A 27,999-nucleotide genomic window follows, 5' to 3' on the forward strand; every position below is an offset into this window, starting at 1 on the left:
TAAGCCCATGATGTAGTTGCATTTATTTAGAAACTCATCGTCTATAAGCTTCAAGAGACGTAAACTCTTGCCCGGCTTTGTCGCTCACTGACTCCGGGAGGGAGTCGGCGGGCTTGCCTGGACATCAGTTTACCCATTTGTGAAACGACAGTGTTGGACTCCCTACGTCCACATCCTTCCAATTCTCACGAACGACCACGACAGCGAGTACGACAGAAGCAAGTACAGTGGTTTGTTGTATCTAAGCAAGTTCCCGTTGGCTGATGATACCCCCGACTTTCTTCCTTTGTGAGCTGAATGGATCCCTTCACGTTCCCTCTCGATCTCTGCGAGCGACAGGGTGGATGGAACGCTTATTAGAATAGAAAAAAAATCACACAAAACCATGTGACGGTGTGATGTCTTCAGGACGGCTCGGTGTCGCTGCCGTAGTTGAGAAGAATCGGTTATAAGGTCTGAGGCACTTCAGATGGAGATCTCCTGGGGACGCGGGGCTCCCGGGCCTGGTGCGCGTCCCTTTCACATGGCTGTCTCCGTTTCCTCCCCCTCTGCTGGCTTTGCCTGCTCCGCAGTGGCTGGCCTGGCCGCCTTCTTGGCCTCCAGATACTCCACGGTCCCGTAGGCCAGCATGGCCAGACTCAGGACCCCCAGCAGGATGTAGAGTTTGACGTTGACACACAAAAAAGTGCTGTATCCAAAGGCGATGACGAAGCCTAGCGATTCCCACAGGCGGTAGTTCGCAAAGGCCGCCTCCTTGTTCTTCTCAAACAGAACGCCGTAAAGAGCTGTGGGGGAGACACGGGCATGAACACGTTGCTTCAAAACCTCAAACGATTGCTTTCAACTATTGCTGAAACGGTGGCTTTCCTGCTGCCCAATTTTCTCAACAAAATCAGGAATTTTCGCTTCGTACCAAAACCCGGAATTATTTCACGATGGGGACTTTGCCAAGTCAGGCGACACATCGTTGGCAGTGAGGAAGCATCGTACGTAAAGGAAACAGAATTCACGCGACGTTAGCACTGGTGGGAACTCGGGCCAAGCCGTCACTCGGTGGGTGACTACGTGGGAAAGGAAAAGGTGAGCTTGGAGGCCTGACCTGTGTGCCACACGAGGCACGACCACTCCCTGGGGTCCCAAGCAAAGACGAACGCAAGCAATCCTAACCCCAGGACCTCAGAATGCGACTGTGTGTGGAGACAGAGCCTTAAAAGAGGTGATGGAGGTAGATGAGTTCGTTAGGGAGGCCCCTCCCACCCGTCCCACATGACTAGTGTCCTTATAAGAAGAGGGAGTCAGGACACAGACGTGCACAAAGGGACGATCGTGTGTGGACACAGGGAGGAGACAGCCGTCCGCAGGCCAAGGAGAGGGGCGTCCGAAGAGCCAGCCTGTCCACACCCGGACCTGTAGGACTGTGGGAAACAGCCTTGCGTGTTGCCGAACCCCCCACCCACCGTAGTCCGTTGGCGGCCCGAGCAGCCTGCTGCAACCTGATACATGCTTCTGGGTGGAAGTAAACGATTTTTGTTTCCAGTTTGCAGGGGTGCTAAGACGTGTGGTGCTCCTCGCTGAGGACCGGAAGCATCCCCACCTCCGTGACTTGAGGGAGCTGGCAGACGCGCGGGGAGGCTGACAGCGTTCGGCAGGGACGGTGGACCCCCAGGGGTCGTCCCGAGCATCCCGGCTGATGCCCAGCGCCCGCCTGTCCCGCTCTGTCCTCCTGAGCTGCCCCGGCCACCACACCCTCCCCTCTGGCCGGTAGACTTGTCTCTTCGCCAAGGACACCTCTCCTTGGGCACGTTCCACAGAGGCCACACTCCGCTCCTGTCTCCTCGGGCACTTGACCCCATCACTGGAGCCCTTCTCCTTCCCTTCAGCTTAGAAACAAAGCCGGGTCTCTCCCAAAGATCACACCAGCTGGATTCGGGTCCCCTTCACCCCTCCTGCCTCCGTCTACACCGCTGTCCATCCACACCAACTATGCGGCAGTCACAGCATTGGGGTCTGCAAACATGAACAAGGTGTGATGTGTGCTCTCAGGAAGCCCTCGGCCCATTCACTGGACTTGGGCTCGGGTTCCCTCTCCTTGTGGCCCATGTGTCCCGTCTGGACGGTTCCCTGCCTCGTCTCTCGTCAGCTCCAGACCTGTTTCCTCCTCTCTTGTCTTACCTGCTCCGTGTGACCCCACACTGCCACTAGGGCCATCTTTCTACAGTGTAAACGTGTCATATCCCTCCCACACCGGTGCCTTCAGTGGCCCCGCCTGGCTTTGGGGTAGAACAAATATCTCATCAGGGGGGCAGATGCCGCTGTCACCTGGCCTTGTCCCAGCCCAGCACCACCTGTCACTGTGGAGCGTGCCCCCCGCTCCGGCCCCACTGCCAGGCTTCCATGTCTCGTGCCCTTGCACGTGGCCGGCCAGCGGCGGCACGCCTCTGATTTTTTCGGTCACGTTCCCCACGAGGCCATCCCGCCCAGCGTCCCATCCTCATCACAGTAATTCCAGCGCTCTCAAAGTGTCAGTAAAGGTACTCGTGGAATGGCCAAGTGGGCCCGTGGATGGACGGCGACTTCATGAAGCGAGTAGGGAACCAACAGGTAAAACACCGAGCCCACGTCCCGTGGGGTTGCTGCGCCATGTCAGAGACCCGATGCGGTCGCTCAGAGGATAAATAGTAACACAAGGAAACGGGGGGGGGGGGGCGATTCCAGGACAAGAGCTGCCTCTTCCCCTTCGTTCTGTCTAGTTATTGCCCAGAAGTCCCCCACCCCGGTGGGAGTGGAGGTAACACAGGACATATAACCAGAGTAGAGAGCATGAGACAATAAGCAGACCAATGTGTCAAGTGTAGTCCTGTAGCTCGGGCAGGAGGAACGGACTGCCCTCTGCCCCCAGCCTCAGTGGGACCAGACGTGATCTGCGCCTGTTATTCCTGGGGACAGCGGGAGTCTGGGAAGTCGTAGGGACTTTCCTGGGACCGTCCTTCCCTTCCTGCATGGTGGGCAGCTGTGCACGGTGGGAGAGAGAGCGCACACGGAACTCCCACACACCTCCCTCCCCCAGCTCCCTTCCTTCCCTTGCCCTTTGCCCTGTTCCCTCTCCCTACATTCTGCAGGGGAGGGATGGAGGGAAGAGAGGCCCTCCAGCACCGCGGGGAAGGTTGGGGGCCAGCAGCAGGGTTTCCTGTGGCCCTGCCTGTGAACATCAACACCCAGAAGGTTTTTCTTGGCATCCGGTTACTCGGCTGTCCACCTACCACGGGAGGGACTCAGGAGGGCAAGGCCACCGGCACGATACGACGTGAGACGCACATTATGAACAACATACGTGTGTTTGGGACAACAGGAGGCTGTTTGGAAGGCTCAGAGGAGGTGCCCTTGTTGTCCGGGTCTGCGAGGCGTCCATGTTAGTACAAGTTCACCCACAAAGAGAGTCTGATAACAAGACCTGGGAGTCAGCAGCTCCTCAGAGTATTTTGAAGATTTCTCGTCTTCCTATGGATGGTCGACAGATTCAGGAAATGTGCCCAACGTCACTCATCCTTAGGCAAATGCAAATCAAAACCAGGATGAGATATCGTCTCACACCTGTCGGAATGACTAAAACCAACAACACAAGAAAGCACAGGTGTTGGCAAGGATGTGGAGAGAAAGGGACCTTTGTGCGCTGTTGGTGGGAAAGCAAACTGGTGGGGCCACTATGGACAACACTGTGAGGTTCCTCAGAAGTTAAAAATAGGACTACCTTGGGGCGCCTGAGTGGCTCAGCGGGTTAAACGTCTGACTCTTGGTTTCGGCTCAGGTTACGATCTCACGGTTCATGATATCAAGCCCCATCGTCGGGCTCTGTGCTGGTAGCACAGAGCCTGCTCGGGATTCTCTCTCTCCCTCTCTCTCTGCCCCTTCCCCGCTCGTGCTGTCTCTCCTCCCTCTCTCAAAAATAAGTAAACATTCAAAAAGGATAGAACTACCGTATGGTTTAGCAATTGCACTGCTTGGTATTTAGTTAAAGGGTATAAAAATACCGATTCAAAGGGACACAAGCACCCCGACGTTTATGGCAGGATCATGCCCAAGAGCCAGATGACGGAAGCAGCCCAAATGTCCACTGACTGACAAGTGGATAAAGAAGATGTGGCATGTATACAATGGAATATCAGTCAGTCGTAAAAAGGCGAAGCCTTGCCATCTACCACGACACGGAGGGATGTATTACGCTAAGCGTACACGGATTACACGGAGGGTGTATTACGCTAAGCGAAATAAGTCAGTCACAGGAAGACAAATACCATAGGACTTCGCTCGTAGGTGGAATTTGAGAGACAAAACACACAATCATAGGGAAAAAAGAGAGAGGAAAACCGAGAAACAGACTCTTACCTACAGAGAACACACTGATGGTCACCAGAGGGCAGGTGGGGGGTGGGGGGAGTAGGAAGAAAATCCAAGTCCGAGACACCAGGGCTGTGAGCGGCAGGTGTTTCCACGTTCTGTGGCCAACAGGTACGGTGGCCCCCTTAGTAGGTACAGTGCCAGAGCAAACACACCCCAATTTCATGAATATTCTAGTGACACGGCCACTCTGACTTTAAGCTGATGTGTTTGTCTGGAGGTTGGCATCTTTAGATTTCAAGATTAAATTTGAGTCTGGCGGGCCCAGGCTGACCGCCTATCAAGGTTCTTCTCATCCTCAGTGACTGATGTGATGGGAAGAGCACTTTATTCTGGAGGCTTCCTCCCCCAGAGCCATAACTCCAGCCTAATCACAGGAAACATCCGATAACCCCAAATGAGAGACAGGCTCCCAAATGCCGGACTGGTATTCTTCCGAATTGTCAAGGTCGTGAACAACAAGGAAACTTTCACAGATCAGACAAAGGAGATGTGGCAACTCAACGTGATAGGTGCCCTGGATGGGACCCCGGGTGGGGGCCTGGGTGGGGGCCTGGATGGGACCCCGGGTGGGGGCCTGGGTGGGGGCCCCGGGTGGGGGCCTGGGGCGGGCCACGGGAGGGACCCTGGATGACTCTGGATGGGACCCTGGGTGGGGCCCTGGGTGTGGCCTCTGGCTGGGACCCTGGAGCACACAAACTGGAGAAAACCAAATAAAGTCTAAAGTTTAGTCGACTCATGTACCAACATTACTTCCTCTTCTTGACAAGTGTTACCACGATTTTGTAAGATGTTAGCGTTAGGGGAAACTAAGTCAACGCTATACGGGAACTCTCCAGACTGTCTTTGCAACTTCTCTGTGAGCTCAAATGATTCCAAAATAAAAAGGTTACTTAAAAAGAAAAGCAGCCTTTCTGCCAGCCCCATCCCGCCCCAGGAAGGCGCCGGTGGGTGGGCGCGGGCAGAGGCTGACTCCCGTCCTCGCGTGAGGCGTGAACGGGTCCTCGGGCCGTCTTGTTTGCTTGGAAAAGACAGGTTAAGTGAACTGGGCACACGAGAGCTCACGTTTTCTGTGTTCATCAACCCAGAACACCCCTTTGGGCGGCCAGCAGGGCGAGGGAGTATTTTTAGCCCAGACGTTCTGAATCTCAAATGCAGCGCACTGGTGTGCGAGGGTTGCTATGGCAACGGCACCTGTCTTTCCTGAACCGTCAGGGCGAATGAACAGACGGGAACAAGTGGCCCAGATCGAAGGTTCTGCGGGAGCCTCTGGAGCCCCGGGGGATGTCCAGCGTCGGGCTGCAGAGCCCCGCTCCCGGAGGGAGGCCGGGTGGGCCAGGCATCCGGCTGATTCTGCGTCAGTATTTGAATTGGGAAGCGACGGCGAGAACACGGAACTGCGTGCTGCCTCACGGATCGGGAAAGGACGGGCTCGCCTCACGTATTGTCTCAAACGAGAGACACACGTCCAGGGACAAGATGAGAAGCCCAACTCGCTGTTTCCAAACACAAGAGAGAGCTGCTCTTGGCGGCGTCCGTGGCGGCGAAAGCTGACCAAATTTGCAGCCTTCATACACACAAAGACCGCGGGGACGCTCCGTGCTGCCCGGCCGTGAGTTCTAGGCCAGCCTGGTGGAGTCAGCCTGCAGGGGACTCGGGGGGTAAACCATCGCTCCCCGCCGAGGCCACCGCGAGCTCAGACTCCAAAAGAAAGTCTTAAATCATGAAAAGAACAATTTTCCCCCGCAACCAGTCTCTCCTTGAAAAAAAAGAAGTTTGTGCCTGTGCAGGAAGATGGAAATAGCTCATTTTAACTCAAGGCAGTCCTTCCGTTCACCCGCGAGACCTCGCCTGACGTGGTCTGCACAATCTGGACGAGGCCCGGCCTCAGTCTCCCGCGTCCGAGGCCGGAAAGGAGGGCGAGAGCCGCGATTCCCGCGTCTCGGGGGGAAAGAAAGCCAAGCATTTTTGCCCCAGTCCCCTGAAACAGCTGGAGGCTTACCGTAAGGAGTGTCACGCGTCATGCGGCCCCTTCCCCGGTCCCTCGCCTGACCTTTAACGTGCAGACACGAAGAAAGTCCCGAGGGGTCAGAGACGCCCGCAAGCTGGCAGTAACCCACCCGCAGTCGCCCACCCCTGCGTGCGGGTTCGCTGGGTGACGTGACCTGTCCCTGGTTTACAACTCGGGACCGCCAAGAACGCTAACGCCAGCGTCTGCGCGTCCTTCCCTCACCGGCGCTATGGGGACAGTAGACAGGCCGTGAAGCCCGAAGCCCTTAAACGCAGCAGGGTCCGCTCTGTCCGAAGACGTTTTCCAGCTGCCCTGTGAGCTGACAAGCGCACAGGTCGTAAGGAAGGGGCCACCGCGGGGTCCGGAGGCCGTGAGGGCCGAGGTCGTGGCCGCAGGGGCAGCAGCCGGCCTCCCGCCCTCGAGGAGTCGGGGGATGGGCCCGACCGAATTTCTAGCCCCCTGCTGTTTCCCAGGTCAGGGCTGGGTGGTCGCATCTCTAGGGGAAGCGGCTCTCTTCCTGGCCCGTCCTGGGCCCCTGACACCCCCTCCCCATCCCAGGCTGTAGATGGGTCTGTGGGAGACTCGGCTGTCATTTTCACCCACTCCCCAAATCTAAGCCCGCGGCCACGTGGCTTCCACCCCTGCCGCCCACGCCCCTGCTTCCCGCTCCCGTCCCGGCGGTGTCTCCCAGGCCCCTCGGCTCTGGCTCATCCCATCACCGCCGACAGCTGACGCGGGAGCCCCCCCTGACGCCCCAGTCGCTCGGCTCCGGCTGACTCCCACATCAGGCCTCCCTGGGGGCTGGTCGAGCCCCCTGCTCAGACCTCCACGGGGCCTCCCTGGCCACCTGCTGGGCTCCAGCCACTCACTGTGCAGCCGGACCCGCCCCTGCTGCCCCTGTCACCTGCAAGGTGACCTTCGCTTCCCTCCCACGGGGGGTCCTCCTGCTCAGCGGGAGTGAGACCCTCCGTGCACAGCCTCCCGCCCGGAAGCCTTACGACCAACGGCCCAGCGCGGCACGCCCCTGAAGTCAGGGCCAGGCCCTTGGACCCCTGTGCCACGATGGTCCCTTCCTCTGCTGTGTGTCTTTCACTGCCCATCCCCGTGGGGCCTCGCATCCTACAGACACCCATCAACCTCAGCCCGACCTCTGGTGGCCTCTGTCTCAGGCTGCACCCTGTGTGACCTGGCAAGTGCCGTGTCACTGCCTCCTGGCCTGTGTGTGTGGGTGGCGAAGCCTCGGGGTCACCAGCTGGCTCTGCACTCGCTCCCGGCCGACTCCAGAGATGGTCTAAAGGAACGGCCGGGGCTCTGGGCGGCAGCTCCAGGCCTGGGCCCCAGTCCGAACTCTGCCCTCGGGGCCCGGCCCTTGCATGTGACCTTGCCTCTCTGCTTTGCCCCCCACCCCCGGCTCCCCGAGTGTGGGTAACAGTGAGCCTGCCCGTGGGCTCTGTCCCTGAGTGCCTTCCCAGCATCTAGCATGCAGTATAGCTCACTAATGCCGCCTGTCCCAGCTGTCCCCGCTGTCCCTGCTGTCCACCGCTGTCCCCGCTGTCCCCTGCTGTCCCTGCTGTCCCCCACTGTCCCTCACTGTCCCCCATGGTCCCCACTGTCCCCTGTTGTCTCTGCTGTCCCCTGCTGTCCTCGCTGTCCCCCATGGTCCCCGTTGTCCCTGTTGTCCCCTGCTGTCCCCACTGTCCCTGGCCAGCTCTCTGTGAGAACTCTGCTAACTCCTCTCCTCGGGATGACAAGTCCTCCTGTGGATCTTTATTCCGACTTCCTTCCTGTGGTCCCCAAAGGGCGGCTGTCCTCCTCGGAGCCAGGGGGACACCTCTGTGCTCCTGTCCCCCCGTTCCTCGTCCTCATGCCCTCATTCAGCCGCCTTCCCGTCTGCTGGCCCTTCCCTCACTCTTCCCCTGACTCGGATCTAGACGCATCCTCGTGAGTGTGGACCTTACACAGAAGCACCTCTCAGCGCTGAGAGCCCCCACCCGCGTTCTCTCTGTGTCTGTGCCCCCCGCCATGTGTCTGCCCTTCCCCCCCATCCTGGGACGCTGCTCCCGAGGCCACAGGCCCCGCCCGCCCGCTGGCCCGGCGGCTCCCGCACGCTGTGCATTCTGTCCGGAAGCTTGGCCTCCTCACCTTCCCTCCCCTCCTGCTCTGCGCAGCCACGGCCGCCTCCTCCGTGCAGCTCTGTGCTGTCTTTCCCGAGTTAACACCGCAGACGTCCGTCCCTCCGTAACCTGACGGGGCCGGCCTCGTCCTTCCCGGGGTGAGCGCTTTCTGCTGAGCGAAGCTGGACCCTCCCCGGGCGGCCTGGCCCCCGTTGGCCCCCTGCCTCCCCACTCCACCACCCAGCATCCTGGCCCAGCTGTCCCCTCAGCGTGTCCCATCCTCCGTGGCCACCACACCTGTGTCCCCCAAATTCATAGGTTGACCCCTCACCCCGAGGTGATGGTGTCAGGAGGCGGGGCCTCTGGGGGCCGATTCAGTCACGAGGCGACTCCTCGTGAGCTGGACCTGTGTCCTTATGAGGGGTCTCCAGAGAGCCCCCCTGTCTCTTCCGCCACGTGAGGACACAGCTCTCTGAACCAGGAAGTGGCCTCTGCTGTCTTGGTCTCAGACTGGCAGGCACAAGACTGCGAGGGGTGGACGTCTGCTGCTGACGAGCCCCCAGTCTGCTCTGTGGCATCCCTCCCGAGCTGCTCCGGCCTCCCCCACCCCCGTGGCCTCCCCGGCCTCCCCCTGCCTCCCGAGCTCCCCTGCCCCCCCCCGGCCTCCCACTGCCTCCCCTGCTTCCCGAGCTCCCCTGGTCTCCCCGGCCTCCCCCTGCCTCCCCTGCTTCCCGAGCTCCCCTGACCTCCCCCGGCCTCCCCCTGCCTCCTGAGCTCCCCTGGCCTCCCCCAGCCTCCCCCTGCCTCCCCCTGCCTCCCGAGCTCCCCTGGCCTCCCCCACCCCCGTGGCCTCCCCGGCCTCCCCCTGCCTCCCCCTGCCTCCCCCTGCCTCCTGAGCTCCCCTGGCCTCCCCCACCCCCGTGGCCTCCCCTGGCCTCCCCCTGCCTCCCGAGCTCCCCTGGCCCCCCCCGGCCTCCCACTGCCTCCCCTGCTTCCTGAGCTCCCTTGACCTCCCCCGGCCTCCCTCTGCCTCCTGAGCTCCCCTGGCCTCCCCCACCCCCGTGGCCTCCCTGGCCTCCCCCTGCCTCCCCCTGCCTCCTGAGCTCCCCTGGCCTCCCCCACCCCTGTGCCCCCCCCCCGCCTCTCCCTGCCTCCCGAGCTGCTCCAGCCTCCCCCACCCCCGTGGCCTCCCACTGCCTCCCCTACTTCCCGAGCTCCCCTGGCCTCCCCGGACTCCCTCTGCCTCCCCCTGCCTCCTGAGCTCCCCTGGCCCCCCCCCGGCCTCCCACTGCCTCCCTCTGCCTCCCGAGCTCCCCCTGCCTCCCCTGGCCTCCCCCTGCCTCCCTCTGCCTCCCGAGCTCCCCTGGCCTCCCCCGGCCTCCCCCGGCCTCCCCCGGCCTCCCCCTGCCTCCCAAGCTCTCCTGGCCTCCCCCACCCCTGTGCCCCCCCCCCCCGCCTCTCCCTGCCTCCCGAGCTGCTCCAGCCTCCCCCACCCCCGTGGCCTCCCACTGCCTCCCCTACTTCCCGAGCTCCCCTGGCCTCCCCGGCCTCCCTCTGCCTCCCCCTGCCTTCCGAGCTCCCCTGGCCCCCCCCGGCCTCCCACTGCCTCCCTCTGCCTCCCGAGCTCCCCCTGCCTCCCCTGGCCTCCCCCGGCCTCCCCCGGCCTCCCCCGGCCTCCCCCTGCTTCCCAAGCTCTCCTGGCCTCCCCCACCCCTGTGGCCCCCCCACCCCTGCCTCTCCCTGCCTCCCGGGCTCCCCTGGCCTCCCCCGGCTTCCCCTTGCCTCCCGAGCTCCCCTGGCCTCCCCTGGCCTCCCCCTGCCTCCCAAGCTCCCCCAGCCTCCCCCTGCCTCCCCCTGCCTCCTGAGCTCCCCTGGCTTCCCCCATCCCCGTGGCCCCCCCATCCTCCCCCTGTCTCCCGAGCTCCCCTGGCCTCCCCCGGCCTCCCCCTGCCTCCCAAGCTCCCCCAGCTTCCCCCTGCCTCCCAAGCTCCCCCAGCCTCCCCCTGCCTCCCCCTGCCTCCCGAGCTCCCCTGGCCTCCCCCACCCCCGTGGCCCCCCTGGCCTCCCCCTGCCTCCCGAGCTCCCCTGGCCTCCCCCACCCCTGTGCCCCACCCCGGCCTCCCCCTGCCTCCCAAACTCCCCACCCTGCTGACACCGCAGCTCTATCTGGGGACAATCAGCCAGGGCCTGGCTCAGGCGTGACCTCCAGATGCAGCCCCCACTGGCCGCCTCCCCACCCCCGACTCCGTTCTCCCAGAAAGCCGAACCCGCAGTCCCAGTGCCCTTGGTTGGATGCTGTCACCGTAACCTGCCAGCTCGTCCACCGCGAGTATCACACAGCCATCTCCCCATCTGGACCGAGGCCGCCTTGAAGGCCTCTCCAGCCTCCTGGGCCCGGCACCGGGCACGCTCCTCAAGCAGAAAGCCGGGGAGGGACCACCATTCTTAGAAGGGAAGGGAGCTGTACCCTTGGGCGATTCTCGTCTTTTGCACCTTGGGTCTGAACCGACGCTCAAAGTCCCTCGAGTCCACGGAAAGAACCTGGAGCGGGCCTCCCACTACCCCCCGCCGGGCACGTCATCTCCCCAGGTGGCCCCGGCCGCGGGGTCCTCCGCCACCGCCTGCCCCCCACGGCCGGGCCAGGCGGGAGACGCGGGGGCGCTCACCGTTGTTCTGCGTCTGCCAGACGGCGTCGGACACGCCCCAGAGGCCAGAAAACACGAAGAACACGGCCAGCTGGCGGGGGTGAGGCTCCCACAGCAGGAGGGCGATTATGCAGCACAGGTGGGTGACCGCACCTGTGGATGCAGAGGGGAAACCGCCGGAAGTGAGGGCTCCGAGTGGTTCCGGAGTCTCCATTTGCCGCACTGTGTAAACGTTTCCTGGGAATGCCCCAAACCCACGTCCTCGCGTGGATTCTGACCCCGGCCGGGCCGGCTGGCCCGCGTGTGTGCCCTCCAGAGTCCAACTGCCACGTGCTCAGCAGGGTGACCCCTCTGCTCACCGCAGGCCTCCCCTGCGTCAGGCACCGTGCGGGAGGTGTGCCCTGCGCCTGGCAGGGGGGGGTCTCTGTGCCCTGGCCGAGGAGACCCCGAAGTGAGGAAGGAGCCGCTCCCTGAGTGGTGGCGGCCTGGGGACGGCACCGCCCTCCCGAGCGGGCAGGGGTGAGAACGGAGGGGCGGCCGGAGCTCCCAGGCTCACTCCTCCTGGCTTTACCCCAGCGGGCCCTGAGTTCTGGGCCACGGTCTGTGCACACGCCCTGCGGCGTCTGTCTCGACGAGGCGGTGAGAGATGCCTCGTGACGGTCCAGAAACTGCTGTCGCATTGAAGACGGGTGCATCCGCGCTGGCTGTGTGGCCTGGGGTGGGCCACCACACTTCTCTGTTCCTGCGTTTCCTCATCTGCAGAGTGGGCAGTGCCCCCCCCACCCCCCACGGGGCGATTGCAAGGATGACCTGGGAACCTATGCGGGTTACTCCCACCAGGAGCTGACAAACATTTACTGTTTCCCCTTCTCGCCGTGTCCCCGCTGCCCCAGACGCTTCAGACCCTAACCGGGTGGCCAGGTGACCGTTGACGCCCATAGTTCTCGCTATTCGCGCCGACCGCTGTGTGTTTCCTCTCTCCTCCCTTCCCAAGAGGGACAGAGGGGGATGCGTCCTTGTGCACCGCGTGAGGACGGGTCGCCTGCTTCCGGGAGCCTCCCTGTGGTGCCCCTGCACCATCGCTGAGCGGAACGCGCCCTTCACTCCGCCGGCCACCATTCCCGCCCGCGTCTGGGAAGCGCGTCCACGCACCTAGCGCGTAGAGGGCGGCTCTGCCCGTCTTCTGGGAGAGCCTTCCGTACAGCACAGAGCACAGCGAGTTGGTGGCCGAGAAGCAGATCGTCACGTAACCAACAAACCGGATCCCCAGGGCGCAGGTGACGTAGGACTGCAGGACGAAGCACGGGGGACGTGAGCGGGCGGCCCGCGGGGGTTACAGCGTGACGGCCGCCAGGCGGGACCGGCCTGGAGCCTCGTGCTCGAGCCGGGTAGGAAGTAACAAGGACACACGTCTGGACGGGGCTCCCCCCACGCAGCCTTTGCCTCACGTTGTGTGTTCTCACAGACCACGGAGGCGCTACCTCGGGCCCCTCCTCGCGGGTTCGGTCGTTTCCTCCTCTGCACGACAGTTGGAGGAAGGCGTGGGGAGCCGTGAACGGGCAGAGCCCCCCGCATTCTTGGGGCGGCGAAGCCGCTCTGTGCCACCCTAGTGTCCTACCCACGTGTCCTTGCGTGTCTGCCCCAACCCACGGCGTCCAGCGCCAGGACGGCCCCCGACGGGGTGGTGACGGGATGTCATTGTTGGCTCTGGCGCAGGACGTGGATGATGGGGAGGCTGCGTGGGGAGGGGGCAGGGGGATTCGGGAGCCTGAACCGCCTGTGGTTTTGCTGTGAACCTACGACAGCCCTGGAGGCAAACCCCTGATAGAGAAGAAGTGAAGAGAACGGAGCGCATCTCGGCGGAGGCGAGAAGTGCTCCCGCACGAGGCCGTGAGGTCCCAGCGGCTGCGCCCCCGGCCCCGGTGCTGCCACCGCCGACGCCCTCACGCCCGCACCCACCACTCTGGTCCCCGCGCACAGCCGGGACAGACACACAGACACAGGCTGCTGCTTCGGACGGCAGAGGCGGAGGAAGAAGGCCGGAGGTCAGCGGCAAGGCCCGTGGGAGGGGCCCTGACCAAAGGCCAAGGGACGGTTCCGTCATCTGTGTGGACTCTCTGGACCCCACCGCCCTCCGTCAGGGCCGTCCCGGGAGCAGGGGGCCAGAGAGGACCCGGGACGCACAAACCCCGCCCGGAACATACGCAGCCTAAAAGATACTGCGGTTTGCCCGGAATTCGGATTTAACCTGGGAGGGGGCTTGTGGCGGGCACGAATTCGGAGAAAATTCCGGATTCCGGACAAGGAAGGGCAATCCTCGGGGAGCACCCTTGGGACTGGCTCCCCAGCCCCTCGGCGCCCCAGCTCCCACCCAGCCCTTTCTGGAAGAGGGGGTCTCCAATGTCCACCGCCCCTGTTTGAGGCAGCCTTTCTGTGGCCCCGGGAGGCTCCTCAGGACCCGACACCACGTGGGCAGGGAGCCAGAGAGACAGCAGCTTGGTGAGCGTGCCACGAGGGAGCGAGCTGGATGGTGGCCGAGCCTTCCCGCTGGGCCCGCCCCAGGGCACGGGCCTCCCTCTGCTGGCCTGCCCCACGGAGGCCTGCCCTGCGCACAGAAGGGGGCGGGCAGTGCGTGGGTCAGGCCTCTAGGGCAGGACAGGGTGACAGGCCCGAGAGCCACATCCATCTCCGGATTGAGACGCATCATTTGAAAACTGGCCCGAGGGGGACTTCCAGGTGTTATTCGTGGATTTTATGTCTTTCCCTACTTTTGAGTCTAAACTACGGGCAGTGTCGGGTGCAGGCGAGCATCCCGCAGGTGTTCTGTGCAATGGCTCGCGCGTGACCGGGGCCCCCTTCCCCCCCGAAGACACATCTCGAGGGACGCATGGTCCCTGGAGGTAAGGCCCGGCCCCGGGGAGGCGGGAGTGACCTAGACCACGAGCACAGCTCTCCGCAGGCCGCGAAGGACCTGGCGTCCCCCTCCCTCGGGAGCCCCGGCCCCCGCCCGGCCCCGGGGCAGCACCCCACGGGCACAGGTGAGGCCGCACAGGTGCCCCGTGTGCCGCGCTGTCTCGTACCCGGGTGTAGTCGCCCGCGAGGAAGGCCTGCTCGAACCCGCTGTACATGGGCAGCAGCACCAGGAGACGCAGGCGCTTGTCTCCAAGGAGCCTGAAGGTCGACAGCAGGGTGGACCAGAAAGACGGCCCCTCGTCTCCTTCGCGTTTCCTCTGCGCACCTTTGATGGGTTCCAGAAACACGGCCACGAGCAGGACGGCCAGGACGCCGCTCCCTGGAGGGAAGACAGAGGGCGCGAGGCCGAGGTCCAGGACCTGCCTGCTACTCACCCCCCATCTGCCCCCTCCTCTCCTTGGGGGCATCCATTCGGGGCCAGCAACACAAACTCCTCGGCGCCCTTCCCGAGCGACCACTCCCCTGTCCTGACCCTCACGGAATTCCCACTGACGGCCAGTCTCCCTTCTCGGGATGGCGAGTCGCCGCGGTTCTCGTTTGCTGAGTCTTGTGTCTCTTCCAGCATCTTTACCCGGAAGCCCTGGGGGGCGAGCTAGGTGCAGGAGTGTGGCGCCTCCTGAATACGATGGGATAGCGCGTGTTTGTAGACAGTAAGTGGCAGTAAGCTGCTCTAAGGCGGCAGATCCCCCAAGGGGACCGGCCGAGGGGAAGGACAGAGCAGAGCCGTGCACCTGTGGGCTTTGGGTGAGGGAGGGCTCTGAGGGGCGCCGTTGCAGGTGGGGTGCTGTGCCCGGGGCCGCGGAAGCCCGGGACCCGGGCGGAGGGACTGCGCGGGGGGCGCCCCCTTCGCGGTGGGTGCAGGTGTGCTAACTGTGCAAACGGGTTTTGTTCAAGACAACTCTTCATCCCCACCCCCTGCCGTGGGGGACACCATGCGCCTTTGTGATTCCCCAGTGGTGACCGGACCTCCGTCTGCACCACGAACCCACCTCGATACCCGGATCGAGGGCTACAGCTCACTGACTCTTGTTCACACGGACACCTCTTTCCTTCCTGGTGGTGTGGGGTCCGCGTATACCCGGTTTTCTCCTCCCTGGCTCGGTGCTAAACACGGTGCTCTGCGAGCCACAGAGGGACTCGGGAGCCGGGAGGCTTTTTCCGTTTCTCTGAGGGGCCGCCAGGGATTTCTAGCCCGATGGCTGAGGCCCGGCAGCCTTGAAGAGGACTTGAGTTATTTTTAAATCTGTACTTGGTCTCAGCGTCCGCCTGCACGGTGCGCTGGCCCGGTGCTGGGGGAGCGCCCGGCTCACGACCCGCCCCCTTCCACGTTGTCGGCAGAGATGCGATGCCGGACCGTCCCCACACGCCCCGCACACCCTGGAGGTGCCGATCTACTTCTAAACCTGATTTCTGTCATTCAGCTGCTTTCCCCTGGGCTGAACACAATCCTCTCTCCCCAGGTCGGGGTAACTCCGCATTTTGACGACACTTTCCAACACACGGCGCACGGAAGTCTGCTGACCTGCCGTCCGAGGTCGTGGGCAGTCACTACCTGTCCCTGGAGACCCGGTGAGTGCCACCAGTCAGAGCCACGTGCAGGGGGCCTCTGGGCATCTCAGCTGCGAAGCGGTTTCCAGAGCGGTCCATGCACAGGCAAGACGGGTGTGTAACCACGTGGAGGAGGCGTGCCGTCAGCTCCCCACTGACTGGGGCCACGGCCTCCCCCGTGGGCAGGCGCGTGAAGCCATCGGGACACATGACTCCCAGGATAAGAGCCCCGAGGCAGCCCTGCGGCTGGGTCGTGGTACGGAAGCCACGTGTTTACTAGGAAAAATCACACACGGTCCAGGGCCGCCCGTGACCCAGAACCTTCTCAAGGGGCGTGAACGTGCGTGTGTCGCACGTCTAGTATACTGGAGGGAATGGCTTCGAAAGGAATTGCCTCGTGAGGACAGAGCTCAGGGATCGCGGGAAAACACTCTGGGGAGGCAGAGTTCTTTCCTTTAGTCCGTTCTTCTCCATTTTGGTTTGCTTTGTGTGTGCGTGTGTGTTTCTACGGTAACACGGCCTTGCTCACAGGAAGGGGACCCATGAAACCCTGTGTGAGGCCAGGGTACGAATAATCAGAGACGATTTCTTCATGGGACACGTGCACAGTGCCCGTTTGACACGACCGTCTGGACTGCCACTCCCTCGGGCCCCTGGATGCAGTGGGCATGAGTTCTGGGTAACGTTGGGCCTGGGGCAGCGGCCAGAGACCTGCGGGAGGGGCCTGAGGGCCGCGTGCTGAGCAGGGGAAACTCACACGGGGGCTGAGGATGCAAAAAACGCATTTTCCACGGCCTGTGCTGTTCCTTGGGACCAGGGCAACGCAGGCCGTGGGCCAGCTCCTGCTCCTGGCTGCTTTTGTAAGTAAAGTCTTATTAGAAAACAGCCTCGGGGCGCCTGGGTGGCTGAGTGGGTTAAGCGTCTGACTTCGGCTCAGGTTGTAATCTCCCTGTTCATGGGTTCGAGCCCCGCGTCAGGCTCTGTGCTGACGGCTCGGAGCCTGGAGCCTGCTTCGGATTCTGTGTCTCCCTCTCTCTCTGCCCCTTTCCCGCTCACGCTCTGTCTCTCTCTCAAGAAATGAATAAACATTTAAAAAAAAAAAAAAGAAAAGAAAACAGCCTCGCTCTTCATTGACATGTTAACTGAGGCCTCTCTTCCCGCCAAAACATCACTGAATAGTTGCAGTGGAAACCACTCGGTCCTCAAGCCTAGAATATTTAGTGTCCGGCCGGTGGGGGAAGAGCTGGAGCACTGCTGTTTTGCAGACGGGGGGACAAACACGCAGTTCTGGGTCCGCAGAAGCTTTAGTTTTTGTGGTTAAACGCTCGCTGCCCTTTACTCTTCATTCTTCCTGCGGATTGGGGCGGGGGTGGGGGGGTCTCACAAGGGCCGGCTTCTCTGCCCACGAGTTTTCTGTATTTCCAAAGGACGCTAATGCTGGAGTCTGTCCAGGAAAGGAGTCTACACCTGTCCGGACCGTCTAGCACAGCATCAAGGCTTTTCACGGTGGGTCACGGCTCATCCCACAACTGTCTCCGGCTCCTCTGTCCCCTCCAGGGCCTCGTCCGCCGCGGCCACACCAGCGCCTCTGTGCTTCTCTGCCTGTAGTGCCCTCTCCCCCCTCCCTCTCTGCCTGGTAAGCCTCTCCTCGTCCTTCGACACCCGCTCGGTACCACCGCCTCGTCAAAGTTGCCCTGGACCCCAATCCCCCGAGAAGATGTGACCGCGTGTCAGCTGGAAACCTCGTTCAAAACAGGTGCATCGAATTTCTGTTAGCCGAATACACATCTTCTCCTGCATCGGGCTCTGAGCTTATCGAAGGTCTTGAGTTACTAGTTTCAGGACCGGAGAAGGTCCACGTTATGGCGTGGCACTCGCTGGTGCTCGCTCCCCTTTGCCAACACAAAGTGGCTGTTTTACAAGTTCTCACTCAGTGACCTCTGATCTGGAGGTGACCTTGCCTGCAGCTGATGGTCTCAGCATAGGGATGGATTCTGACGGCACACGCAGCCTTGGTAACCTTTGATCCCATTAGGATCCCGGGACTCAGTCCCACCAAATTCAACATATTTCAGACCCGTGATCTTTAAGAAGGACAAAGAATAGATTTAAATTCTCTTCAAACGGTAAAAACAAACAAACCGACCCAGCCAACACAAAAAACACTACTCTAAAAATACCCCCTTTAATTATAAATCTAGTGACTCTAACAGGGAGGTCATTTAGAAAATGATTCACATAAATATTTTGCATTAACATGAGCTTCTAAGGATAAGAACCAGTAGAACCCATCTTTCCATGAACTTCCAATGTGTGCGTCCCTCAGCTGCATTGTGACCAGTAGCTGAGAACCCTGGGGTCTTCCTGATTGGAGAATGGTCGCTGCAAGAAGGACCCCGGCCCCACACCAGCAGGAGCCATTCAAATATATTCCTCAGAAAAAGATGACAACTTACAGGGTTTTGGATTTCCAGGGTCACTTGGACATAGTTGACACACAAGTAGCCAATCCATCAATACCGTGGTATACCCTGGTCCTGTCCAATATGGTAGCCATCGGCCCCACGTGGCCATCAAGCATTTGCAATGTGGCTGCTGTGACTTAGGAACAGTATTTTTAATTTAGGTAGTAAAAATATAAATAAACACATGGGGCTGACGGCTACAGAACTTTGCAGAAGAAAAATGACTCTGTCATCACAGGAAACTCTATTAGACAGCCCTGGTCTTCTGCACTTGATTTCCTACGAAGAACACATCGGTGCAAAGCTGAGCACACTTTACAGGAATATCTGTACGTTGGGAAGTTGCTCTTTCTCAACCCAGGGAAGAGTTAGGTTTGCCTCCCCTGGGACTCAGCCCGCCGTGAGCACATACCCGTGTAGATGCCCAGCAGGGTGTAGATCAGCGTCTGCGAGGGTCGCTGGGTGCTGTTGGTGGACGCTGTGGCCATCAGACAGTCACTGGCCCCACAAGACAGGAGCTGCTCCTCTGGGATGGCCTCTGTGCAGTCGGAAGCAAAAAGATGACAGGAGAACGTGGAAAATTGATAGGACAAGGCGCAGGAGGATTCAAGTGTGCAGCCAACAGGGGCCTGGACACCCCAGGGCCAAGAGTCACGATGGGTCAAAGCCACGAGACACGGGTCTGTTTGACCAAGTGCCTCCAGATACACTTCCCCCGGGCACGTGGCCGTATCCATGATTTTAAGACACGCTGCACAACAGCTACTTGTATTACTTTCCGGACATAATGAAAACATCCAACATTTCCGAACTAATCAAGAAGAAATAAGGTGCTTTAGGCTACGTGTCAGGACCACTGCGTTCTCTTTCACACTCATCTGTAGTGGTCCCATGACCTTGGGCAGGTTGCTTTGGCCCTCTTCTGAATGCTGGTTTCCCAATCTGCTGAAAGAATAAAGTGGGCACCACCAGTGGCTCCCAGACCGTGTCAGAGTCTCTGGAGGAGGCGGACGTCATGGAAGAAAGGACATCTGTCGTGATACAGATGTCATCACATGGAGCGCCACAAGTCCCCCTTGGCTGGTGCGCTCGCCGGGCCCTTGGAATGCCTCGCTCCTCGGGGTCTGGGTCCTGGGGTCGCTTAGAGAATTAAGCTCTCTTGCCCAAATGGCTTTAAACCTGTCCACTCCATTTCCCACCAGTCATGCTGTAGAGACCGAACCTTAGTTCTAGTTTCTGTTGGATTATTGTTGACCTCGACAGCGATAATGAGTAAAAACGGGTGTCTATGACCTGCTGGTTTCCCTTCTCCATGCACTTAGCAAGTGATGGCATCACATGAGGAACAGGGGAAGGGGGATTTGGGAGTCCCCCAAAGGCAGGACTTCATAGGGGATGGCAGGATGCAGGTCCAGGACAAAGAGACAGAAATAATCCAGATAGCAGTCAGGAGTCAGGACCTCTGCCCACCCCCCATCGATAAAGGTTTCCTGTAAGAATTGAAGAGATTTATTTCCCTCTGTCCTTGGTTTAAATCTTCAGATGTCAGAGGGCGCAGGCATAAAACAGACCCACACTTTATGTCCAGATGAAAACATGGGTTAAGACATCAGCCGTCAAATGTTCAAATCGGTTACAGGACAACAGGTCGTTTGTGGAGCATTTAAGACACTGGATAGTGGATCAATTCAGTGGGACAATAAATCAGTCGAGCCTGTTCTTAGTCTAAAAGGATAGTGATGACTCCAGGAACCCAAGGTCCACTGGCAGTGGCCCTCTGTTCTCCCAGGACACTACTCTGGGAGGCTCCCCCTGCCCACAGAGGGCAGAGTCAGAATGGCCAGGGCACTTGTGGACAAGACGGACCTGCCCAGACTCCCCCAGGGAACAGATGGGGACCAGGGAAGGCTGGGCACAGGCAGTTGAGAACCACGTCTTTAGGTGATTCACCTGCTCCAGTTGTGGAATAAAGACATGTGTAAATGGGATGGGGGGCCCTCTCGGGGGTCATCACGGAGCCCCGTTTCCTTTTACCTTGACTGGGTGTCTGGCCAAACACCAGAGATGAGATCAGGTTGCCCCACACCCCGGACGACTGGAAGATGAGAAAGAAGGTGCCGAAATACTGGTTCACCACGTCTCTGCCAACTTTCCCCGCCTTCTCTGCTTGTGTGTTTCCCATGATGGTGAGGTACGTGCCCTGAGCAGACCACAGCGGAGCTGCTCCCAGACCCAGCACTATGGAGGTTGGAACCAAGGTGAACCTGTAAAATAAAACACAGACAGACAGTACCTTCCCCCCTCCAATCTTCCCTACCTTTGCGGAGGAGGAAACTCCATGCCTAGCCCATCGTAAGCCTTGTCATGTTTATGGATTGGTTAGACTGACGGCTTCACCACAAGACCCAGATAAAGGACCCAACTCGGTGCCTTTTCTGGTTCTGGTTAGTTTGCAAGAGACAAATTCATTGCCAGTGAGTTTTCTTTGTGTTTGCAAGCAACCACCAATGAGCTGGGATTACAAATAAGGCTGGGTGGTTTTTGAGTATTTCTAACAGCTTTATGTTTAAAACGATTTATTTATTTTTTGAAACGTTGATCGATCGATTGAGTGATTGGTTTACCTTCTTCATTGAGGACTCTGTGTGAAAATTCCATGGCAATAAGAAAAAGAAGAACGTGAAATCACCGTAATCATTATGTCCGAGGTGACAACAGGTGTCCCTCCAAGGGATGTTTGATAGGTGTGTTCCCGGGAATAAGATTGTGGGGCCGGTGCCCTTGGAGCTTGGTCCCAGAGGACACCTCTCCATCAGGGAGGAGGTAGGTCTCAGGCTGGGCCCCTGCACCCTGACGTGTCCACTCTCTGTGATGGGGTGAGGCCACGGTGTTGGGTCCTCGGGTCACCTTCTGCTAAGTCTCCTGAAATTCACCCTCGACGTGTTCGTCAAGGTCTAGCTCTCATCATTGGGGCCACAAAAGTGCCCCTGGTGCAGACAGGGAAACTCAAGGCCCATGAAAAATGTGAGGGAAGGTCAGGGCTGGGAAGCAGGGGAGGAGATAGGCCCAGCAAAAGGGACGGAGACATCTTGGCGGGGAAAAAAGGGGAAGAAAGCCTGTCCTGTCCCAGCAGCAGACAGGAATTCCCGGAAACGGCACTCGTTTTAAAGTGAAAGCAGCGGGGAACCCTCAAGCAGGCTCCAGCTCAGTGCTCCTGAGCAGGAACCTGCGTCCTGACCCAGACCCGGGCGCGAGCCGTGTGGGCTGTACCAGCTGGCGTAGAAGTTGCCCAGGGAGAAGGCCACGTAGCAGCACATGGAGATGACGATGGTCCACTTGCAGCCGAACCTCTTAATCAGGAGCGGTGGGAGGAACATGGAGGACAGGAGCATTCCGCCGTACAGCGTGCTGAGTGCCGTCACCCCCAGCCCTTCCTCGCCATACAGGCTGCTCTGTGGGGACAAACCCAGCCCTGGTCAGAGGGGCCAGTAGCCAAGGGGACAGAGCTCTGGGTCACCACTAGGTCCCTGAGGCCACGAGCAACAGGCTACTCTGAGGAGGTGCCCTCTCCCAGCTGCAGATGCTCCCCTCAGCTGATGGGTGCTCCCCTCCAGCTGACAGGTGCTCCCCTCCAGCTGACAGTTTCTCCCCTCCCAGAGGATAGGTGCTCCTTTCCCAGCTGACAGGTGCTCAGGTGCTCCCCTCCCAGATGAGAGGTGCTCCCCTCCAGCTGACAGATGCTCAGGTGCTCCACTCCTGCTGACAGTGCTCCCCTCCCAGCTGACAGGTGCTCCCCTCCTCTGACAGGTGCTCCCTTCCCAGCTGACAGGTTCTCCCCTCCAGCTGACAGGTGCTCCCCTTCAGCTGACAGGTTCTCCCCTCCCAGAGGATAGGTGCTCCCATCCCAGCTGACGGGTGCTCCTTTCCCAGCTGACAGATGCTCAGGTGCTCCCCTCCTGCTGGCAGATGCTCCCCTCCCAGTTGATAGGTGCTCTCCCCCAGCTGACAGGTGCTCCCCCCCAGCTGACAGGTGAGGCCTGGGAGGAAGCACAGTCCGAACCATGAGTCAGCTGCTGCTAGATCCTGGGGAGAGGGAAAGCCTGAGGCCCGGTGCTGGGGTCGCTTGGGGCAGATGGCCACACGCCTTCTGTGAATCCGTTTTTATCTCTAGGAGAGCTTTGTATTTCTCCCCTTTAAGCTGAGGAAACAGAGTTACTGTCTTCATGGAAGAGATAAAGAAGGGAACACTGCTCGCAGACTGACAAGCACAGTGGGGTGCCCAGATGATCTGGAAGCTGGCAATCTAATGCCTGGTTTCTAACATCCCTTCCTGCCTGGTCGCCCCTGCAAGACGTGTTGTGGCGAGGGACCCTATACCACGCGGCCAGGTACTGCTCTCTGACATTCCCTCACTGCCGATCTGCCCCCCGGAACCCCAAACCCTCGGGCTGACTTCTTACTCTGCCTTGTGTCCACCGGTCCAGGATTCCCGCTTCCTTTGCTGCCCGGCCCCCCGACGTGCTCCCACCTTCCTTGTCCTCGCTTTGCAGAGGGTGCCCATTGTTCCAGCGCAGATCAGGGGTGTCTGAGGGCTCCTGGATAACGTCATCCACGGAGACCTGTGCTCTGATCTGCTGTTGGAATTTTGCCTGACCTCTGTGGCAAAATTCTGACCACATGCTGACCCACACCACATGCTGACCCACGATGTCACCCCAGCTGACAACGATACCTTCGAACGCAGGGAAATGTTCTGCTTTTTCCAAATCTCTCCCGATGCCTAGCCCAAAGCAGGGACTTAAACGGGTATTTGCGGATGAATTAAAACGGATGATAAAAACAGCTAGTCCCAAGAGAATTCTGACATCTGGCTGGAAGGTGGAAATTGAGCACTCTGTTCTGCCATGGGGGTTAGCTGGAAATTTCCATTTATGACTCTGGCTGCTAGGAGTGCGGAGCGAGAGAGCTGGATGAGCCTGAGGCTTTGTTTCCTTCATACATGCGCGTTAACTCCTCCTGTATGACTGGGGTCGCCTCCTTGGGTGGGAGTGAGAGGCGCGAGGCGTCTCTCTGCGTTGGGACTTCTTCCGCCCACGGCACCGCCGCGAGCCAGCGAAGTGCATAAGGCACTTGTAATCGGATTTGACTGCAAACCACCGAAAAGGAAGACGGATGCCAGAAGCCAAAGTGGAATTTCAAAAGCAAATTTCTTTTCTATGTGAATGGCCACGTTCAAACACCTGTGTTTGCACGTGTTAGGAGAGCCAGTCGGCAAATACACGTGTGCAGATAAGTACGTGTGCATGTTGAGCTCGAATTGTGCAAGATCTGCCTGCATAAACAATTGGGACATTCAACAAATAGAGTCTTCAACGCTTACCCGCAGAGGCTGTATGCACCTGCTCTAGTGGAAAGAAAGGAAATTTCAGCAGCCACTGCCCTCCAGGAGTGCACAGTGGACAGGAGCCAAGAGGAATCATTAACAGCAGCAAACAGTCTATTGCATTGGGGAGTGAGTCCTGCAAGGGAAACTCGGGCCAGCCCAGTGGGGTCAGGAAGACTTTCTAGAAGGAGTGAAGACCAAATGAGACCTGGAGGATGAGGGGGAACCTGGGGAAGGGTGGGAGGTGCCGGGGGCAGGAGATGTGGGGATGCGTTTTCACGGGCCTCATCCTGGGCGGAGAGGCAGCACGAACATTGCACGATGGCCAGAGCCGTCAAGCTCTTCTGGGAGATGATGCTGGGCAGCCTGCCAAGATAGGTCCCAGCTCAGTACTGGGGAGTAGGGTCGGATCTTTAAGCCCATAGAGAGCCTGAGAAGAGAGTTCAGCTGGAGATTAGCACGCACCCATGACTCTCGTTCACAGAACTATCCATAGTTTGCCCCCTGCGTGTCTGGCCCGTCTTGGTCAGGGGGACTCGGTCATGGAGCGGTGGCTGTGGTCCTGGCATCACGCGATCACAGGCGTCTGCCTCAGCACCTGTGAGCACCCCACCCAGACTTCGGCTCCAGGGAGCAAGGAAGGGAAAGAGGTGACATCCGAGTGGAGATGTGAAGGACTAGCAGATCAGTAGCCACAGGGGTGTGAAGGCTGCAGCTGCTGCAGGGGGAAGGCTGTGTAGACGCGTGCCTGGGTCCCGGGGTGAGTCCAGATCAGGGCTGGGACCCTGGGGATTGGGAATGAAGCCCGCCAGTTGAAAGCCAAAGGAAATGACAGGGACAGACAGGTGCTTCCAGCACGGCGGGGATGCAGTCATGCCTCAGGTCACTTCTGTCCATGTCATTGAATTCTTTTGCTTAAGCCAGTCCTGATCAATGGAGACAGTTATCCCAGTTAAACCATGTTTACATATTCTGGACCAGCAAAGGAGGAGATAAGGCGGTTCGGGCTGGGACAGAAGGTGGGGGAAGTGGGTGGCGGATGGTGCACAGAGCTGGAGGTCTGGTCCTCTGATGTCTTCCAAGGAAGAGGGCACCTCAGCAATGATCATGGGTGCTTCTACTCCCAAGACCCCAGGCAGACTGGGGTGGGTCTGGGTGTGTGGGGGGTGGGGGCCACCTGCTCTCTCTGGGTTGTGGCCCGTGTGTTAAGTACACTTCCAAACACAAGCAACTGGGCCTCTGGGTGGCTCAGCCAGTCGAGTGTCCACCTCTTGATCTCGGCTCAGGTCATGATCTCATGATTCACGGGGTTGAGTCCACATCTAGCTCTGTGCTGACAGCACAGAGCCTGCTTGGGATTCTCTCTCTCCCTCTCGCTCCACCCCTTCCCTGCTCCCTCTCTCTCTCTCTTTCCTTCTCTCTCTTAAAATAAAATAGAAGATATTTGCAAATGACGTATCGGATAAAGGGTTAATATACAAAAATCTATAAAGAACAAGTCAAACTCAACATCCAGAAAACAAATAATCCAGTGAAGAAATGGGCAGAAGATGTGAAAAGACACTTCTCCAAAGAAGACATCCAGTTGGCCAAGCGACACATGAAAAGATGCTCAATATCACTCATCGTCACGGAAATACAAATCAAAGCCACGACGAGATACCACCTCACACCTGTCAGAGTGGCTAACATTAACAACTCAGGAAACAACAGATGTTGGCGAGGATGCGGAGAAACGGGAACACTCTTGCACTGCTGGTGGGAATGCACACGGGTGTGGCCGCTCTGGAAAACCGTGTGGAGGTTCCTGAAAACATTAAAAATCGGGGTGCCTGGGTGGCGCAGTCGGTTAAGCGTCCGACTTCAGCCAGGTCACGATCTCGCGGTCCGTGAGTTCGAGCCCCGCGTCAGGCTCTGGGCTGGCTGATGGCTCAGAGCCTGGAGCCTGTTTCCGATTCTGTGTCTCCCTCTCTCTCTGCACCTCCCCTGTTCATGCTCTGTCTCTCTCTGTCCCAAAAATAAATAAACGTTGAAAAAAAAATTAAAAAATAAAAAAAATAAAAATAAAAATAGACCTACCCTACGACCCAGCAACTGCACTACTAGGTATTTATCCAAAAGATACAGGAGTGCTGACTCGAAGGGACACATGCACCCCAATGCTTATAGCAACGCTATCGACAATAGCCAAAGTATGGAAAGAGCCCAAACGTCCATCAAGTGATGAATGGATAAAGACAACATATACACAATGGAATATTACTCGGTAATCAAAAAGGATGAAATCTTGCCGTTTGCAACAACGTGGATGGAACTAGAGTGTGTTACACTAAGTACAATAAGTCAGTCAGAGAAAGACAAACACCGTATGATTTCACTCATATGTAGGAATTTAAGAAACAAAACAGATGAACGCAGGGGAAGGGAAGGAAAGACAAGATAAGAAAGAGAAGGAGGCAAACCATGAGAGACTCTTAAATACGGAGAACAAACTGAGGGTTGCTGGAGGGGAGGGGGGAGGGGCTGGGGGATGGGCATCGAGGAGGACACCTGCTGGGATGACACCTGCTGGGATGAGCACTGGGTGTTGTATGCAAGGGATGAATCGCTGGGTTCTACTCCCAAAACCAACCCTACACTGTGTATGTATGTTAAGTAACTCGGATTTAAAACAAAACCAAAAACAAAAACAGGTCTCCTACATCAGAGCCAAAAAGTCATTATGGAGCAGAAGCTGGAAAAACAAGAGAAAGGAACTGGTTACTGAGAGAAACAGACGACAGGAAATGAGGAAGAGAAGAGAGGAAAACCATCTGACACCTTTCCACCGCTCATGAAACCTACACGTTCCGTCCAATAAACTTTAAAAAGGAAACAACAACAACAACAACAAGTAACTACCTGGGGAAGATACAGCCAATCTACTTTTAGGCAAATGTGACCCTTGTTACAGCCTCTTAGAGGCTTGAGGAGGAGAGAGTGCCATGGGGGTTGGGGTCAAAGCTATGGAGACAACTTTGTCCTAGTTCACTGTTTTGCTTAAAGAAGCTTGGAATCTCAGGGCGCCTGGGTGGCTCAGTAGGTTAAGTGTCCGACTTCGGCTCAGGTCATGGTCTTGCGGTTTGTGGGCTCACTCCCCGTGTCAGGCTGACAGGGGCCGGAGTCTGCTTTGGATTCTGTGTCTCCCTCTCTCTCTGCCCTTCCACTGCTCATGCTCATGCTCTGTCTCTGTCTGTCTCAAAAATAAATAAACATTAAAAAAATTAAAAAAAAAAAAAGAAGCTTGGAATCTCTATGGTCTAGCAAAATAGGATAAATTCATGTTACTACCCCAACCACAAAGCCAAAGGCACGAAGACACAGAATCCGCAATGAGTCATCCTGTGACTCTCCCTCTTTTTTTTTTTTTTTTTTTTTGAGTGTTTTACTTATGTTTGAGAGAACGAGAACGAGCGGGGGAGGGGTAGAGAGAGAGGACAGAGGATCTGAAGCGGGGTCTGAGCTGTCAGCACGGAGCCCGATGGGGGGCTCGAACTCACGAACCGTGAGATCATGACCTGAACTGACGTTGGTTGCTCAACCGACTAAGCCACCCCGCCGCTCCCGTGTGCCTCTCTCTTTTTAACTGTGTCAAAGGCAAATCACATCACGAGCCCAAGACCCACAGTTCTTGTCCAAGGGTCAAACACACACTCCCTGTTGTGCAATCCTGTCGGAGAGGGTGGGGCTGCACATTTGTAAGCACATAAAAACCACTGTTTGAGAGGATTTGGGAGTGAATCGGTTAACAAGAAATCCTACATTCCTTGTCTTCTGTGACCCTGCGGATTCTCAGAGGCCAAGAGATGGACGTTTGTTCAGAAGTGTCCTCGCTTACCTGCAGACTCTGCAGACCTCCGTAGGCCGTAAAGAGAAGCAGAAATCCAAACGAAACCACAAGAATGTTCTTCAGGCTGCTTTCCATCATCCTGATTAAAGACGTCAACCATCAGTGGACACGTAGGTTCGTAGTTCCCTAAAAGAAACCAACCGGGGCACGGGAAAAGCGGTCTGTACCGAGAAGTCACATTCTGTCTCTCGTCGGAGTTAGAGGCACCTAGGTCATTAAGGCTGCTGGGAGTTCATGAGCTTGGTTATCACCGACACTGTGAAACACTAGGGGCGCTGCTATGTATTCACCTTCTCTGCAATCCACAGTAACTACAATCCACCGTAACGGGGCAAAAGATCGGACTTCTATCAGCTTGTACTTGAACTTTCCCCCTATTAACTTCTAGCAGATATAATCTTTAAAGTAATGATTTTCACGTTATATATATTATATAATGTAATACATGTATAATATGATTACATTATATACATATAGATATATGTATATAATGGTACCTTTCACATTGAAAGAAATTGTCAATGGTGCAGAATATGGATGTACTTGTCTTTTTTTTAAAATTTTTTTTTAATGTTT

At 58.2% G+C, this 27,999-nt stretch overlaps 1 protein-coding gene across 1 annotated transcript; it reads right to left on the bottom strand.

The window, feature by feature from the left end:
- UNC93A (unc-93 homolog A) lies at window positions 1–27,650 on the bottom strand. The gene is made up of 8 exons (XM_043592747.1): window positions 27,412–27,650; window positions 21,422–21,603; window positions 20,186–20,415; window positions 18,564–18,689; window positions 14,246–14,457; window positions 12,318–12,453; window positions 11,187–11,318; window positions 1–785 (listed from the first exon to the last, which is right to left on the bottom strand). Exons 1-8 carry the CDS (start codon window positions 27,499–27,501, stop codon window positions 520–522), a joined length of 1,374 nt encoding a protein of 457 aa, XP_043448682.1. The 5' UTR covers window positions 27,502–27,650; the 3' UTR covers window positions 1–519.
- Window positions 27,651–27,999: the final 349 nt, after the last annotated feature.

The sequence above is a fragment of the Prionailurus bengalensis genome, chromosome B2 (assembly GCF_016509475.1).
Source record: "Prionailurus bengalensis isolate Pbe53 chromosome B2, Fcat_Pben_1.1_paternal_pri, whole genome shotgun sequence".
NCBI classification, from domain to species: domain Eukaryota; kingdom Metazoa; phylum Chordata; class Mammalia; order Carnivora; family Felidae; genus Prionailurus; species Prionailurus bengalensis.

Coding starts and splice junctions, on each gene's coding strand:
- UNC93A (XM_043592747.1), bottom strand. CDS start 27,501: ATGATGGAAAGCAGCCTGAAGAACATTCTTGTGGTTTCGTTTGGATTT. Junction 21,604..27,411: donor GAGGTCTGCAGAGTCTGCAG/GTAAGCGAGGAC, acceptor TTGTCCCCACAG/AGCAGCCTGTATGGCGAGGA. Junction 14,458..18,563: donor CCTGCTGGGCATCTACACGG/GTATGTGCTCAC, acceptor TCTTCCCTCCAG/GGAGCGGCGTCCTGGCCGTC.